At 33.3% G+C, this 18,451-nt stretch overlaps 3 protein-coding genes across 5 annotated transcripts; 1 reads left to right on the forward strand and 2 right to left on the reverse strand.

The window, feature by feature from the left end:
* Window positions 1-220: 220 nt before the first annotated feature.
* On the reverse strand, window positions 221-2,992 carry LOC118074729 (zinc finger protein GLI4-like). Its single transcript, XM_035096171.1, has 5 exons — window positions 2,163-2,992; window positions 1,772-2,064; window positions 1,483-1,644; window positions 988-1,354; window positions 221-430 (listed from the first exon to the last, which is right to left on the reverse strand). The coding sequence occupies exons 1-5, from the start codon at window positions 2,947-2,949 to the stop codon at window positions 327-329; spliced, it is 1,713 nt and encodes a 570-aa protein (XP_034952062.1). The 5' UTR covers window positions 2,950-2,992; the 3' UTR covers window positions 221-326.
* Window positions 2,993-6,085: 3,093 nt separating this feature from the next.
* On the reverse strand, window positions 6,086-8,678 carry LOC118074917 (aladin). The gene is made up of 3 exons (XM_035096477.1): window positions 7,717-8,678; window positions 6,836-7,426; window positions 6,086-6,765 (listed from the first exon to the last, which is right to left on the reverse strand). The coding sequence occupies exons 1-3, from the start codon at window positions 8,076-8,078 to the stop codon at window positions 6,201-6,203; spliced, it is 1,518 nt and encodes a 505-aa protein (XP_034952368.1). The 5' UTR covers window positions 8,079-8,678; the 3' UTR covers window positions 6,086-6,200.
* LOC118074916 (uncharacterized) lies at window positions 8,645-18,212 on the forward strand. Of its 3 annotated transcripts, none has more exons than XM_035096473.1 (7): window positions 10,894-11,110; window positions 11,194-11,650; window positions 11,821-12,165; window positions 12,244-12,539; window positions 12,622-12,985; window positions 14,142-14,266; window positions 14,661-18,212. In XM_035096473.1, the coding sequence occupies exons 2-7, from the start codon at window positions 11,569-11,571 to the stop codon at window positions 16,704-16,706; spliced, it is 3,258 nt and encodes a 1,085-aa protein (XP_034952364.1). In that variant the 5' UTR covers window positions 10,894-11,110; window positions 11,194-11,568; the 3' UTR covers window positions 16,707-18,212. The 3 variants fall into 3 exon arrangements, with proteins under 3 accessions (XP_034952367.1, XP_034952364.1, XP_034952366.1); XM_035096475.1 differs by having other exon boundaries at window positions 10,894-11,074; XM_035096476.1 differs by lacking the exons at window positions 10,894-11,110; window positions 11,194-11,650 and adding an exon at window positions 8,645-9,012.
* Window positions 18,213-18,451: the final 239 nt, after the last annotated feature.

Consider the following 18,451-nt stretch of genomic DNA (forward strand, 5'->3'; position numbering starts at 1 on the left):
AATATTGTGGATAGTTATTTACAATAAAAAATATTTAAAAACAGATTCATTTAAAACTAATCACATGAATATGTAAAAAAGAATGGATTAAAAATTGATTCCAACACTTAAAGTGTTGTGAAATTTTGGAAATAAAAAGTTTCAACTAATTCTTATCACGTTCATTACCTCATTATTGATAATTGTTATCACTGATCATATGTTTTTTTTTTTGATCGCTTAAAGTATAATAAAAAAAATTTAGACTAAAGAATAAAAAATTTTGTATAACCATTTTATGATAAAAAATTAAAAATGTAAAAAAATTCTCCTTAATAAGAATAAAATTATCCTACGATGAATTCAGATTGATCCAAGTTGCTTAGATCTAGGAATTGATGTTCCATTTCAGTACTAAATTCTTGAAACTCAGCAATACCACTGTCATAAGCTGTAACAAATTGAATAATTACAATGATTAATAAAATAAAATATTATGTTTATATAATTGATAATAATGGAACAAATGACAAAATAAAATGAAAATAAAAAAGTAATTGAATGGAAAGATTAATCAAATGAGCGCGTGCGACACACGTGGTTACAGTCATCATCATTCTACATAATACTGGCGCGTGCTTTTATAACACAAGAGTATGCTAGTACATCAACTCCAAAAAAGTAACGAATATTATTTTAAGACTCGGTGTGTGGTAGAAGCGTAAAGCCGCGGGCAACCTCCTCTGAGATTGAGTAAATGAACGGTCGAATGCCAGAGTAATACATTACTATGAGTATATTAAATGAAGGGAAACGAAACAAAAATAAGTACTAATCGTGTTAACTATTCAAGTTAAAAAAATTATATATAGCTTATGTTTATTTTTAATTCATTCCAAAAAATATGTACTCCAACTAGAAAACCAACTTATTAAAAATCTAGTGTTAAATGAGTACAAATTTGTGGATTTAAAGTACAAAAATTAATAAGGTGAATTTGAATTTTACCTATACTTTCAAGATTTCCACAGCTTTCTTCTTCTCCAAAAAATCGGCCAACTGTTTCAAAGGGTACGAACTCTGGTTGATTCTCATCAAGAATATCAAGTCCAGACCAATTGTTGACATTCATCAATTTTTCTTCTTCATAAATTTCTTCACTTTTGGATTGTTTACAATCTAATGAGTTAGAGTGACTTGGTGGAGTAGTAATGTTTGTTGATATTTTGGCAACCGGTGTTTGTTTTAACAATGATGAGTTGTTGAACGTCGATACTGATGTTGGTGTTTCAACATGATTTTTCACATGTTTACGAAGACTTGATGGATCAGTGTATCGTTTTCCACAACCAGCCACTTGGCAAGCATAAGGCTTCTGTAAAGTGAAAAAAATAATTGAGTTTTGTACTTATGTAGATTCTAAATAAAATTATAAATAGCGAGAGAAAATATTACAGGTAAAAATAGTGTTATTTAATAAAGGTTTAATGAATTAAAACTTACTGTGTCATAATGAGTTCTCTGATGCTTGGCACGATCACTGCTATTGCTGAAAGCTTTGGTACATCCTCGATGTTGACAAGCATAAGGTCTTTCACCTGTATGAGATCGTTGATGAATCTTCAGATTTTCTAAGCGTGAAAATGCTTTTTTACATCCTGCAAACTACATAAAAATGCACACTTTAATAATCATGTTAATTTACCCTATTTTCAGGTGTTATAAATACTTTGTAAACATTCAATGATTTATAAAATTGACCAGTTTTTAGATGAATATGTTGATAACTTACTGGGCATTTGTTTGGCTTTTCTCCACTGTGAACCCGCATATGAATGAGTAATTTATATCTCGCATTAAAGGGCCGAGCTCTCGGACACCCTTGCCAGTGACATGAGAACTCGTCTTGACTTGAATTATTCGAACCAACTGTGTCTTTATCTTTATCCCTGTGGGATCTTTTGCTTCCGCCATGAGTATTATTGGCAGAAGATTCGATGTGGTGTTTTTCTATATGTTTGACTAAACCTTCTTGTTCAGTAAACGCACATCCACAATTAATCCAACGACATTGATAATTTGTACCTGTAAATTGGCCAATAAATATTATTAGAGAGATGTTTAAAAAAATTATACAATCATTACAGAATTATTTATTTGAATTGAAAAACAAGAATAGTTACCATTTGAATTATTACGTTTATCCATATGTAATCCCTCTTTTTGTGATAAAACCACTTGGTTCAATTCATCCTGAGGTTCCGGAATTGTTTTATAATTTGAATTATTATTTGTAGGCTGTTCATACAAAAGATGACCCACAGGGTATTTTTGATAGTCACAATTGTCTTGTCTATTGTTAATAAAAGTTGGAAGAACTTCATTGTTCAGAAGTGTTGTAGGATCTCCACGAATTAAACTAAGATCAAATTCATCAACTGCCTGAAGAGAATTCAAATCAAGTGAATCATCACCTTGAGATTCAAGATTCGAATTCACTGGAAAAGTAAATCGAATTTCTTCTCCATAAGAACAGTCCTGATAGTCATGATAATCATTGGTTAAATCTTGATATCGTAATGGATCCACTTCTGGTTCTTCAGCAAAGCCACTGCAAAAATTGCGTGAAAAAGAAAATGCAGTGCTCATTGATGGTAATCTTCCACTAGTCCAAGTGCTATCAGTTTCATCATTAGATTGTTCACCATAATCATTGCCATGGAAGCTACCAGTCCAAGAAGTTGGAGTCAAAACTTCACTTCCAGTGCTACCTGGTGAATTAATGCCCATAGAAAAGGGTGTTACTCTTGTAGGTGGATATTCAAATACATTTCTTGGTAAATGATCCCAAGTTTCTCCAGTATTTCCTTCTAGTCTTGATGACATATCCCAAAAGCTAGCATCATTTGATACAGTTGGAGTACTTGGATCCATGTCAAAGCTTTGACTGAAGTCTTCAGTATCGTCCATCGGTGGTAATGTCAATAAATCTTTAATCTCTGAAGTCTTTTGATAAAGTTCTTCTAATTGCATATTACAATGTGAACTTTGAAAAAATTTAAATGTACGCTTGAGTTTAAAAAATATTATAAGGTCACATGAAACACTTTGAGTTCACAATCGATGACTGAGAGATGATGATCGACCCGATGTTGCGAGTCTACTGACCCGAGATAAGTCAGTGACTTTGAAAGAAACTAAGAAGACAAATTCTAAGTTGATTTTCGCCCCCTCTATCTTTTCAGGAGCAAGAAGAAGGCCCAAAGGGAAAGCAGGGCTGAAAGAAGCACCGCCCACTCGCGTGGCTGACGCTATGGCACTCAAGCTTTAGATTTTAAGTTTGCTTCTGAACGTTTGAAGTACTTTGGAGTGGAAAGATGGAAGTTATCAGAACCTTGATGCATTTGGCACAACTAGGGGTCCAATGGGGACCAAGGGTAACTCTCGCTACCGCACATCTGTGAGATGCTCAGTCATTCTCTATCTCTTGTCTTCTAGACCCTTCACAATTTATTTGATTTTTTATCATCATTTTCTTGCAATTCATATTTGCTTTCAAGTTAATGACTCAAGTGCGATGTCCTCTTATAAGTAAGTGTACACTTGAGTTAATAATTTTATTAATTCATTAATTATCTTATTTTTCATTCATCTAAATAAATGTTATTGATTTTTGCTTTTTTATCAATATTAATAAAAATTATTTCTTATATTATAAAAATAACACAACATGTTTATGTTTTATCCTGTCAAAAAAAAAAAAACAATAATTATAAGACATTTATTATAAAATAGATTGGTAAGATATCTGATGTTAAGTAGAGATGTGAAAATTATATAATGTAAATGAGTCAACTATCACAGATGATATCTTTTTTATAATATTTTTTAATCGAATTTCTCCTTTAATTTCCTGTTTAATTTTTTGTTTATCATTTTTTAGTAATATCTAATTTTAATTTCTAATTTAGTGATGTAGGATTGTATTATTTTGGTTGACAAAAGTGACAAAGTTATTAACTTTTTCCCACATTCTTTTTAAGGTAGCGGAAAAAATTCATTTTCCATCAGTAATATTACCCTAAAAATTTCGGGATTTTTCAGTTGTCAATCATTTTCACAATTTCTGCCTTCCATTAGGAGCTTTTGAAAAGCATAAATCATATTTAATGAATATAATATGCCTGGGAAAATTTTTAATATTCAAAAAGAGTCCTTTTCTTTCTCTCAAAATATGTTTTGAACCGAAAAATTGCAATTTCAGTAATCAATTTACTGTTAATTCAAGTTTACATTAGTTGAAAAAAGTTTTATTATGAGATTAATGTTACAATTGCTTATGTTATCGTTGAGATTAATGAACCTGTTGAAGATGAAGGCAAGTCTTTTTTTAATCTCACTATAATTATCAATGACCATAAATGGGGTTTATCCTTCATTTTTTGTGACAGTTTGTGGATAAAAAAAATTTTGAAAGTCAACACGAAGCCATAGGGGGCTAGTAAGGCCCTCGACCTGTCGGCCTTTCGTCACTCGAGACCCAGAGAAATTTTTCGATGCACTTGAGACGTGTAAAAAAATGTCAAAGCAGCTGTCGCACACGCGTCACTTATTAACAACAGTTTCTTCTTACATACTTGCATCTAAAATGTTTTTCTTCATTTTATGCATATATTATTTCTTTTTTTCATTTTTATAAGACATTCAATTCTTTAAGTTTTTTTTTTCATCCGCCGTACTTTTTTTTTCATTGACTCATAGCACAATTTAAAATTCATCTGAATAAAATTACAGTTTTTTTTTTTTAAACTTGAAGAATTTTTTATATCTAAAGCCTGCCAGTTTTACAAAAATATTGAAGAGCAACATTTCAATTCAAATTCTGTTCTATAAAACACTTGAAGAAGAAAAAACTCAAAAGAAGATTTCATTTAAATGAGGATTAATTATAAAATATTAAAATAATTTTAAAAGAGTTGAAAATAAAATGTATGTATAATGAAAAAGAAATAAAATATTAAATCTTTTTGGAGTAATGTTATCAGAAAAGATATCAATGTGTATTGATATAGGTAGCAATTATCAATGATACGTCAAGTAGATGAGCCATAAAATTAATTATAGATGTCAATAAGCATAAACATAATGTGTGAAACAATATATCAAGTTGTTCTCCTGACCCTTTAGCAAAAGTTTTATTATGCACTCGTGTTTCTCCCACTCAATCTCTTTGAATATATGCATATGCTCGCACATTAAATAAAATTTCTTTGCACCATCACATACATATTGTGGACCAATGTGAGATATACATATACTGTTCGTAGTTAAGTGATAGAGTAACACATGTGGTCTGCCAGCCCTCTCTGCTTACATTATGCTTACTATGCTCGGGATCGTCCCAACTTTTTGTCAAGGCACCTGTCAACCTCGTTCATACCATAGTCTCCGCATGTGTATCTTCGTCGTTGAAATAATATACTGATTCCGATCGTTTTACACATGCGGGTGAGAATGCAATATAAAAAACGAGGTTTATGGTAAAAAAAATTCATCGCGCATATTACGGTGTTTGGCGAGTTATTAAGCTAAAAAAGTCAATGTTTCTTCGTAGTAGTTTTGTTTCAGACAGTGTAAAAAAATGTGAAAAAAATATATCTAAAAAAATGTGATATACATTAATGTTTGAAAGGGTACAACACGCGCGTCAACGTTTAGCTTACGGTCAAGTGGCGTAAAAATAGAAAGTCCTACGCTCTGCATGTGACTTCGTATAATTAGATACGTAGTCGTCAAGACATATCGTTCCTCATGTATATTATGATAAACTTTTCGAGAGTCAGAACGTCTCATAAATTCAACAAATCTTAAATAAATTCTTCAAAACCATCATCAGGTGTATTTAAATCGATTTCAACTGTGATATGTAATTTAAACATTTTTTATGTTTCGTTATATATACATTCATAATTAATATTATTAATATTTTGATAAATAATAAGTTCATTTAAGCAGTGCTTATTTAAAAATCTATCTTTCAAGTGTTTTCTACAATATTGTAAGAATTTTTTAAAAGTTTATCTATTTTTTGACTTGTATCAAAATTTATTATACAAATTTTTACAAAACTAGAAGTCTTTTATAAAATTATATACTTTTTCAAAGAATAATTTAACACTATAATATAATACAGATATATGTATAGTAGTGATAATAGCTACTTAACGACAAGTTATTGAAGGTGAAACTTTTTCAATAATAGGAAATTGTTGAACACGCCCACTACTCCAAGCAATAGTTAGGCATGCTTTTTGTTGACCTGTTTCTAAATATTGATGAAACTGTAAACAGTTTGGAATTTCACCAGGAACGCCGTTGATTAGACAAGCGGGTACAACTTCTGTCAAACGAGACATAGTGCCAACTTTCGTTTTAAATACAGCCACTGATGGACTGTCTTGAAATAATATTGCAAGATATTTCCCAGAAAGATCCCAGTCCATAGCTATAACTCTTCCACCTAGAGTTATGCCTTCATTATCTCCGAGAGGAAAATAAGCTTTTGAAAGATCAACCAAAGGAATTGCAACTCTAGTATCATTAGTGGAAGATGCTCTTAAATCAAAGATATTGTCTTGAAGAGGCAGAGAGAATAGTGTTGCCGGGTCTTCTGTTGATACAAATAAAAGCGTTTGATGCGGTCCAAAACAAGCAGCAGCAATACGACCATTAGGGACAGTCCATCTTTCAGTTGTCCATGGTTTTCCGGTACCAGTATTCCACACCCTATTTTTGTAAATAAGAGAAAGTAATTCATTTTTTTTTCTTTCAAAATAAATAAAAAAAATTCCCATACCTGAAGACAGTCCGACATGTGGCCGCAAGAAGTTTAGCGCCGCATGGAGACCATCGAAGAATACATTGACCTCCACCCCCAAGTCTTCGGAGGGATACTCCCGTCTCTTTTTCGACATCCCATACGATAATATTCAGATCGTTGGGCGAACATGATACTAATAAATCACCCTGTGGATGCCAAGCTACCCCCGTAACAGGAGCATGATTTCTTTGACGTAGAAGAGTAGCGTGACTAAGAGAATTGCTGGCAGCTCCCAACTCTACAGTCCATACCAAAACTCCTCCACAGCAGGCAGCGGCTAATTGTCTTCCTGCATTCGGTCGCCAGCTCATTGCACACACAGACTTTTGACTTCCATGTCGAAGAACTGCAACACCTTGAATTCCACTTGAAAATATTCTAATCCTATCATCACGAGTAGCTAAAGCTAATCTTATGCAATGAGGATGCCACGCTAGACATCGAATTAAAGCTGTGGGCCAGTCTCTCGTAGCTGCAATGTCTGCTACTGAACCTGACCCTACAGAAGATAATCCCTCAGATGGTGATGATGTTTTTTTTTCAATAAAGTTCAGGACCAACGTAATCCTAAGAAAATAAAAATTATAACTTAATTTATTATTGTTTATTGAAGTATTGAACAGGCGGATGACGGCGTGAGATTGTAAGAGAAATTTGATCATTTTCTGTTTTCACAGACAAACTTGTCACATTTGATAAATGGCTGGATATATTATTAACAGGTGTTAAAAATAAATATAAAACAATTTAAATTCTTATTTGCGTGAGTCATGCCATTTTAACGATGTTAAACTTTCATTACAGTAAAATAAAAATTTAATGAGAGCATTATTAAAGTAATAAAAAAATAAATATACCTTGTAGCTATCCAATGGACAATTTTTGTAATTTTTCTTGGATCTTCAGCAGCAGCACATCTGATAGCTTCTGCAATTCCTTTTTCGCGCCAAACACTAGCAATTTTTTTTAATGCACTATCTTCAACTGGTAAAAATAAATCACCAGCGCAAATAGTGCGAGAAGATTCCCGAGTTGCCAGCATCTCGGGAGTGATATTTACTTCAGGATAATGCCTGATGTATAAAGCAAAAGGTTGAGTTTCTTCATGGAGATGTTTTTTATCACAGTAAATTGGTCGATTGTCAATGAGACCAGCAGTAACTTCATTGACATCATGAATAGAAATTTCAAAATCACTCAACGATGTTAATTTTAACATTGTTATGATATTTTATCAAAATGACAACGCTATTTTACAAGTATTTTTAGGTTAGAAGTGGTTGGATGAATTTCAAGTGGTTTATATTAAATAATAAAATTATTTCAAACACCACAAACTAATGTAACAAGTTATTTTTACACTTTCGTCGTAGGCAATGTTAATAAAAATAGAAAAAGATAAAAAAATAAATACGTAACAGTTGGATTCAACAATAAACTTCCACAGTAGATGCCGCGAGGAATGTAGATAGTACCGGCCGGCACAATTTGCGCGGGTCATCAGTGATTTAAATGAATTCTGTTGTCATGGAAACGGCGCTAGCGTCGATTAGTCATGCGCAAAATGTGAGCAAAATAAATTCAAAATTGAGATATATTAATTAGACCATAAAAATTAACAACAAAATGACAGTTATTTATTTTTGACTCATCGGAATGAATAGACCAAGATTTTGAAATTGAAATATAAAAAAAAAAGAGACTAGAAATAAATTGCAAGAGAAATGAACATGATTACGTCATATCAAGTCTACTCGCGCATTGAAGGTGGGGAAGAGATATCTAGTAAAGGGTGGGGATCGCAGTATGTGATCGCAATTCGCTAGACACGGGTGCATAGCTCTTATCGTCGTCGTGTACTTCGTCAGGGTTTAGAGAAAGAGAGCCACAGAAGAATCTGGAATTTTATAAGAATAAATTAAAAAAGTATCATATAGAAAGAAAAAATATGAAACAAAGTAGGTAGTGAGTGGTTTATCAATGATGATGTACGACATGGGGTTACCGCCCTGGTAAAATTCTGTCCTTGATTACTTGGTCATCGTGCAGGTCCAAGTGACAACGGAGAAAGAGACCATTCCGGTCTTAGGCTCCACGAGATATGGGCAAAGGTTACAAACGTAAAACAAGATGGAGAACTTTGAACATCGCCGGTGAGTTAAATATTCACCCAAAAAAGTTTTGTATGATTTGAAATACAAATGCCCCACTCTCCTGTATATTTAATCTCCCAAGCAATTTACAATTCCATGTTGCGCTCGTTAATATTACGTCAGAGTGGAACAATTATTTAGTGTCCGCTTAATTCATATCAAATCTATATATTCCAATGATTTTATGCTTTTCAAAGCATGCTCAATCATAAAGTTTAGTCGTCTAGGCTTCTAATTCTTTACGGTTGCTATGTCCGCGTGAAATATGGACATTGAAAAAACCAGGAGCGTACGTTGTCCTCACTAGACTAGTGAATATTGTCCTAGTGGCTTCATAATAAAACATACTTCGTCATTTTTTATTCTTCTTTACAATTATATCTTTCTCCTCGTGTTTTCCGCCTCTTTTCTAGAGGCCAAGTCATCGATCCACACAAACACACACATACTTGCGGCCTCCGACTTTTTCACCTGCTTCAGTTGCTGTTTCTCTGTCTTTATCATTTTATAGAAGTGTCAAATAAATTCTTCATTATGTTGTTGACAGAAATCTTGTATGAGATAGTAACAATCTCATTTCATATCATCACGCAATTGTTCAAATAAACATTCAACAAATACACTTGATCAATTAATATTTACTTCTTTTGTCATCCATACTGGATATTAAATCTCCCTACAACTGTAATTAACCATCAACTACGTTGGCATATTTACTCGTCGATTGTATAATAGTAATTTTGTTAAAATATCACCGACCGAAGTAAACTGGAGTCATGGGGCGAATCGATACGCGACTTAGACTCGATAATGTGTACTGGGAAAGTCTTATAAAGGGGTTAATCAAATAGAAAATTATAAGAACCTGAATTCTACTAGATTGCACTTTTCCATAGATTAATAAATATCATATACGTATGGAGATGGATAATGATAGGTAATAAACATTTCTATCACTACGTCTTGAATGTTCACAGCAGCCGTAAAGCAAGAGCGATTGCGTAACCATCGCTAATTTTTCTTGCCTGTTCATGTTCGAGTTCCAGATACAGTTTTTTTTTTCTAACCATTATGTTTTTTTTACAGAAATGTTACTTCTATAATTGCGTTAGAAAAGTCAATAGTGTACGCAATCATTGAAAAATAGCAGAATACTTGGAAGATATGGATTGTAAGTAGGGTGTGCCTTAGTGCGTGTCTGAAGAGTCTCGTGACGCATCCAAATAGTCCGAAAGTTGGATGAAGAGCATGTGACGAGCCTCGTGGTAACGTTCACGTGCTATTCATAACTAGCATAGGTTATGCGTGCGAGCAATAATTTTGTACTCGTTATTTGGCCAATGTACATAGATTACAGCATATGACGAGTATGTATCATGAAGACTAGAGAAGAACGTAATTCATGTCAAGACTTGCACAATCCTATTGTCTTGATAGTTGACGTAGATAATGTCACAGTAATAAAAATAATATCGTAAAGACTCGGTTGGGTCAAGAACCTGAGCTTTAGAAAACTAAAAAAAAGTAGAATCAAGTGTAGGACTCTTCAAGGGCATCAGTGTGTCTATTGAGAGATATTTTATGACCGCATGTTTTCGACAATGTATCTAGAGACTGTTCTAAAATGGTCGAGAGATGTTCCAAATTGGTTTCTGGCTTTAGACATCACCTTTACTTCGCAAGTGGATGATGAAGACGAAGTTGATATTCCTCATGCCTATAAGATACTCTACTTGCGCCTTGATTTATCGGATTATCTCTTTGTCTAATCTGTTCAATTATACAGAATGCAGGTGGATTCAATGATTGATTTGTGACTTTACTTTCTGTTATTGTAGTTTCCAAGCTAAAGAGTTTTGATGATGCGCAGTCGCATGTTCTCCCACTGCTGCTCGATATTCGTATAATAATGTTGCTGGTGAAAAGGAACGAGAAGTAAAGGGTGTGCAAACCCGGTAGTCTAGTCATCCCTAGTTGAAAATCGAAGTGGTTCTCTTAGTTGACGTCGATGTAATATTTGAATTAGTGATGATTAGTGTATAGGTGCTAAATGCCGATGCAGGTTCGGTCTTTAACCTTATTCTTGTAGATTTTTTCAGTATGTAGCTTAAAAATCATATACATAATCGTGTTACATTTTTATTTTTAATTCTGATGTACCACGTTGCCATGAAATTCCAGTTGATACCATCTAGATGGAGACTGAACGTGTATTGATATTCCATGACGGAAAGCTACACCAGAAAATTCATAACTTCAAGACGAAACTAAATTTCTTCTTCTACCGGGAGTGCTATTCTGATTCTAGGACTATTCTAGTCCCGGCACGTCGTGCGCTCCTGCATGAGCAGTCTTATTTCGCGCATTGCCCACAGCAGATTACATTGCTCTCACTTCTAAACTGTTGTCTGTCTCTCTTTTCCCCCTTACGGCTTCCTGTCATTCCACTTAGGACGTTTCATGCTCGACCGTTCAACTCGCTATCCAGTATTTTCTGAGTAGACTTTGCTGGGGAGAAAGAGAAGACACAAAAGAGGTCTGCGACACAGTGAAAATATGCAGTGGCGTCGCCAGAAGAAAGTCAACCACGTGATAGGCTCAGCCCATCATGTTCTTCTAATAGCGAGGTACCAATACGGTACGGCTCAACAACAATATTCAATGTCTATCAATCTGCAACTATTAGCTATGATTTATTTTAGTCGAGCAGCTTCTTCACATTTATCTTAGCATTTAATTACATAATAAACATTCAACTTATATACTACTCAATGAATTTTCATTTTCTCCTTTCTTTTTTATCTTTAGATTGCCCATCAGCTCCACCAGCCGATGAAGATGATGAAGATGGGATACGAAGAACTCGCGAAAATATCACAAAAAATTCATCAACTACTCATAAGTCTCATCGTTCAAGATCAGAACAAAAAAATGAAAATGGCATTAGTGACTCTTCAGGATCGTTACCATCACGATCACAACCAAAAATCCTATTTGATGAAAATGAATATACACGAATTACGGCGCCAAGACAGGATATGCTATTTAAAAAAGGTTACTTAGCAAAAAAAAAAGTTTGGTCTGGTAATAATGCTAGTACTAGTGCAACACCATCTACTACTGAAAGCCAGTCTGCTTCTCACTCGACAGCAGGTACATTAGTAGATAGTAAATTGATTTCTAATAAGTTCAATATGTAATTCAATTTATTAATGTTCTTACCACTAATAGACGGCAGTGAGACAGCTGAAGACCAGCAATTGCTTGATTATCGCGAAAATGGTGTAGAAGAGTATCCTCCAGTTGAATTAGCACCTCATATGAATTATGGAACATACTATGACCATGCTAGTGGATATTATTATGAATACCCGGTAATGGTTGTGGGGCCACCGGTACCGGGACCACCAATGCACAATCTTTTAGCAGCAATGCCATGTGAGGCTGTTCCCTTGAGACCAATTGAATGGGTGAATCCTGCTTTTATGCCAAAATATGAACAACCCTACTGTCTCGTCAATTACCAGGTTTTATAATGATTTACTGTATTAAATTATTTATTGATTACTTTAAGATTGATTTATTAACTAAGTGACTGTTTAATTTTAGAATCCGCCATTAGACCAACAGTTGCCAGTAGGCCTAGATGAAAATGAAATCACTGTGACAGCTACGGAGCATACAAATGGAACTGAGGAACCGTTAGAAAATGGAAATAATAGTAATTGGACTGAAACTAATGATGTAGAAAAACAAAATTATGAAGAACAGTCGAGTCAAGAACCTCAAGAACCAATAAACCTTGTGGATTATGAAGAAGAAGTAGTGGACAATAGCTTTTCAAATGAACCGTGTCTTGAGACCGTCCTGGCACAACAATTGCACGTGTCTCCTCACGTGATACCTCCCGTGCCACAGCCGTACATGTATCCCGGTCACTACATGTTTGGTCCTGCGCTGGTTAATGTAAACGGTTTGTTATTAATTTCATAACGCGATGTATTTTTTTTTTATTTTTAATTTAATTTTTTGATTTCGAGACCTTATTATGATGCACCATTTCGTTTTTAAGAAATTATTTTCCAAGAAAAAAAAAAGAATGAATGAAAACTCACGATGTTAATTGGAAAATAGACATTGAACGAGAGAAGTGTAATATTGTTGGCCAAGCTTTCGCAACATGATTATTGTATCATAATAATTTGTCTGTTGGGTTAGTGAATAGTAATGTAGAATAAAATATACGGGCGACAATCACGACCCCGTTTAAAATGTTTGCATGTTGCTTAAGCAATGGGCAAATGCGTCCAACGGTTACTCCTTCTCTCATTGCAATGTCGAACCGGTCCAATCCGCTTGATTGTACCTCTTTCTAATGTTAAACGAGAGCAGCAACGTGTGGACGCGCTGTAAAGGGGAAAGGGTTTGTCCAGATACACAACTGCTGTCCCGTTCATCGTCGTCCTTGCCGTATTATAGACATCTCACCTCTTCTCCGGTCAAGGTAAAAAAAATAATCGACAAGTCGCTCGTGAGACGTGTCGTTTTTGATACAATTTTGTATCTATGCCTCCACGTGCATTCATGTTTGCACATGTGTAGGTTCATCGAAAACACATCATCACTTTTATTGCAAGAAGACATTGACTGATAAGATAAATGAGAAATTAATCTAAATTAAGGATTCAATTAAGATTTATTTATACGTTTTTGTTTTTAAAATAAATTTTTCCGACTGTTTTCTTTATTTTGAGAATTTATTTTTGGAATAATTGAAGATTTTAGTGGCACCACATTATCATTCACTCACTTTTCGGACTCATTGATTTAGACTATCTGTAAAACATAATGACTCTTGTTGCTCCGACATTTGAATGTTGAAAATATTCCATTGGCCGTTCGAGGCCGAGAACTATGCTTGGCAAGCGACGCGAATTGCTGGGGTCATAAATAGAAATCAGTAAAAATAACTAAAGAGAGTGAGATAGTAACAAAGAAGAAGAGATACTCTTCAGAGGTACACATATAAGTCGCTATCATGATTAGTTTCTTTTTGTTGTCTTCATGTTTTTTCGATTATTTTTCATTCTCATGTATCTAATCAACTCTTCTCTGTCTCTTTCTTAAAGGTATGACAATACAGTGCGGACCGATGATGAGGACAAGCGAAATACCTATCTTAACATCAACGTTTGCTCGACGAAAAAAGAAGAAGAAATTGAGCAAAAGAAAAATGAGACGACCTCTTGGTCAGGTAAAGCTCATTAAAAATAAAAAAAATCAATTAAACACAGTATTTCGAAATGCTAATTATATACGGTTGATAGTTTAAATAAATATTATTATAAAATACAAAAAACAATCATGATTTTTGATAAAATCTTCAGATATATTCAATAAGCTAAAATATTAGATAAGAATAGATTAAAATAATCAGATTCTTTCTTTAGATTTCAATCTATTTTAATTAAAATCTAAAATTAAATCTTCTTTGAAAGGTCAATTTTTTAAAATAATATTAGAATCGCATGATAAAAAAATAGAATTTAGATTTATCAATAACGTATCATGGGAATATTATTATAGAGTAAATAAGCTATAAAAGTGTATAAATATTAAATAATTTATATTACATTTTTTTTTTGTAGGAGAATATTGAAAATGGTGCTCCTGAAGAGGAAGAAGAAGAAGAAGAGGAAGACTATAATTCCGAAACAGAGAATACTATTGCTCAATCTTCTGTAACCTCGAATAATTTGGTTTCCAACAGTCGTCCATTAAATCCTAACTGTAAAGAATTCGAGTTTAGACCTAATAGTCTCACAAGCCAGAGTACCGGAAGCGTCACGTCACTCAACAAATCAGCCTCAATGTCTGCAGTCATTTCTGAAAATCACGTGGTTAAAGATACACATTCTTCCAATTTGAAATTAAGAAATTCCATAGATATATCATGTACAGTAACTCCTAATACTCATGAATCACCAATAGAGTCTTCAGATGTGGTCACAAATGTTGAGTTTGCAATGGAAGCGATTGCAAATGAATCTAACCAAACTAATGGCCATAAGGAAATTTTAGTAACTGAAGTGGGAGTGGACGTCACATGCGAAGAATTTAACAACATTATAGAGAAAATTGAGGACAAGTTTACAGAAATACCTATTCAAAATCCATTAGAGATGACTGTGCCAAATGGGAACGAAGACTGTGATCGATTGTCTAATGGTACTGCAACATCTGGAGGAACAAATGAGTCTCGTGACTCATCTGTGATTCAGAGAATACCAAACCAAGAAATTTTATCAAAGAATTTGCCTAGAAAAAAGTACAAAAATACAAAAGTGATTCGGGAGTCAACGCCAAGACCGGAAAGTGATGAACAATCATTAGATATGTTGGAAACGGAGCTGAAAACACATGTTCAAGGTGTTGTAATGGGTGTTGATGCAATAGAAGCTCAATTAAATGCTGATGCATCCAATGAAGATTCAGGCTTCGAAAGTCAAACACGATATTCTGATCATCCAATTACCAATGCCGTAACCGAATGGCTACGACGCGCTAATTCGCCGGAAATGTTTGTCACATCGACGTTAAATGATGAAGAAGGTGAAACTGAAGATGATGAACTGGACGATAGCGAGCCGCCAAAAAACTTGCAAGGCAACCCCATGCCTGCACTATCTGCTAATAGCTGCGTGAATGACACGACGTCATTACGTCCGGCTAGCTACGACGAATTCGCAAGAGCCAACTGCTTAAAGAACGAAGCAAATCCATCAAAGAAAAAGACGCGCTCAAAAAATAAGAAAAGATCTCAAAAAAATAAAAATACTGCAACGGCTTTAAAAACAGATAAATCGAATCATCAGCGTAAGAAAAATCGTAAGCCTCGTAAAGCAAAAGAGCTTATTCAAAGCACTTGCGAATTCACGGAAAAGGATAGCGATGTGGGTATGAGGGTTGCCGAAAACTCTCGGATAATCTCGAAAACAAATGAGTCAATAACGTGTGTGCTGAAAGGGTCTGATTCTAGTCGAAGGGTGAATACAAATGTTGATGTTAATCAAGTTAAGACTTTTGAAAAAGGCGAAATTGTTGTTTCAATTGATGGTAAATTATTGTCTACAACTATTTATGGGACATTATGTGCTGAAGATGATGGAGAAGATATAAAAGAAGAGAAGTCAGTAAATACAAGTGCAAGAAATTCTTTGGGAAGTATTGAAGAACCAGACATGCTTGAATGTTGGGATGTAGAAACTGTTGAACCATTAGAACGAGGTGTTATAAAGTTAGAAGAAATTAACGACAAGTCTGCTAATAAAACTGATAATGCCAGCTTGGAGATAGTTCGGAAGTATTATACATTAGCACGAGGAAGTGTTCAAAGTATTTCAAGCATTGAAGATGGATTTAGTGAGTCAACAAAACAATCTGATAAACAATATCAATCAAGACTCATCAGCCCAGAACAGTTAAGAACATTTGCAAATGATTGCTCAATAATTTTAAACAATCAAAAAGATGAAGAATTTCTTATAGATGAAGGAATCGAAATATACGAGAGTTGTTATAATGGGAAACCTCCGATCATCTTCAATCCAAATTTATATAAATCCCATTCTCTCTATGGTCATGACGAAGATAGACCTATACCATGTCGAGTAACTTGTTGTATTGTTCAATGATATTTCTGACCGTCCACAACAATATGGGACAATGTTCTAACAAAAAGCACTACCATCATCGTTAATATCATCAACAACGTTATCATTATCATCATCATCATCATCATTGTTATCCTCATTAATTCCTCATCATTGTTCACCCCACCGACACATCATGTAACAAATAAAGTAAGAATTAGCTATAACGAAGAAAAATATCACATATGCGAGCAACAAAAAATAAACGCGAGCTTTCACGTTCCATAAATGTTTTTCCTTGTAAATAGTTATTAAGTTCTTGTTTTAAAAACGTACAAACAATGTACGGCATCAGGCATTGCGTTTGTCAATGGTGAAAATGAGGAAAAAATAATCATTGAATGAATTAATGTAATGTAACGATTAAGTATGAAACAAAGAGTTGATAAGCAAGATAATAGTCATGTATTCATAATGGTTGTTGATATACCATTGATATTATTATTTTTATTATTAACTAATTGATAATAATTATTACTGTTACTATGACATTTATTATTATTTTTTTTTTTTTTTTGAATATTTAATTTACTTGAAAGACATAAAGAGGGCTACGATAAATCGCCCTTGCATTGCATTGTTATTATCATTCTTTTCACCGTCATTATTTGTTACAATTAATTATTAATTATTATACTTATTAATATTGTTATAATAATTGTTATTATTCTTATTATTACTAAAGATATTTTTATCACATTATTATGTAAGATCTACTACGATCAGAGAGAAGATGATGTCATTACATCGATTATTATTGAGGCATATTTTTAAATGGAAAATGGCCGTCGCTCAGGAATAATCTGATGACTGCTCTTACAAATCTTACAAGTAAAAAAAAAAAGCTGTCAACAGCTTATGGATTTATGACTTATTTAGATTATTCTTGCTACTATGGATTCAATAATAGGCATAATGAAAATTGGATGTTGGCGACTAAATTTACCTTTAGCTGTTATATAATTCATTTGGGTTATAGAAATTTGTGTTGGTTGATAGTTTTTTTAATTAATTATGCAAGTAGGGATACGGTAGATCATTTAATTATATCATAATTGAATGAACAAGTTAATTAATAATAATGAAACAAGAAAGATTGTAGAGGAAAAAATAATAACAAATGAGAAGCATAATTCCGCAAGCTAAGTAGATTAAGGGTAGTTATTATATTATAATTATATGAGTATGACAATGTACGATGTTACAATAGACGAAGCCGAAAAGCTTAATAATGATCAGTGAGAAAATTATTATCGAAACAATAATATGTTATAGAAACAAGTTGATAATATTATTGAAAAATATTTAAAAGATTATATTAACGTCATTAGATTCATTAATACTTGGTCTTTTAGGGTCTATATAAACATCACTTGTGTTAATAATGCAAAGATATACACTATGCTATTAGCCAAAAATTGAGTTAATTATAATCGTAGTAATTAACCCATATCTTTTAATTAATTACGCTGGGCAACAAAAAAAAAATATTTCTCACACGGATGTGAAAATATTTTTTATAAAAATAAAATGAATAATTCATTTAAAATGTTGCATTGAATTAATATTTCAACATAAATACATTGTTTTAATTAATTTTTATAATTTCAGTACAATATTGCTCAGAAATAATCAGCTATTATTTCTTTTTCACTATAAATAATTTATTTTTATCACTATTACTCGTAAATTAAGAATTCCTTAACTGCATAATAAATATCTAGCGT

This window comes from Chelonus insularis, unplaced genomic scaffold (assembly GCF_013357705.1).
Source record: "Chelonus insularis isolate UGA/USDA-ARS -01 unplaced genomic scaffold, ASM1335770v1 contig_139_pilon, whole genome shotgun sequence".
Lineage (NCBI taxonomy): Eukaryota > Metazoa > Arthropoda > Insecta > Hymenoptera > Braconidae > Chelonus > Chelonus insularis.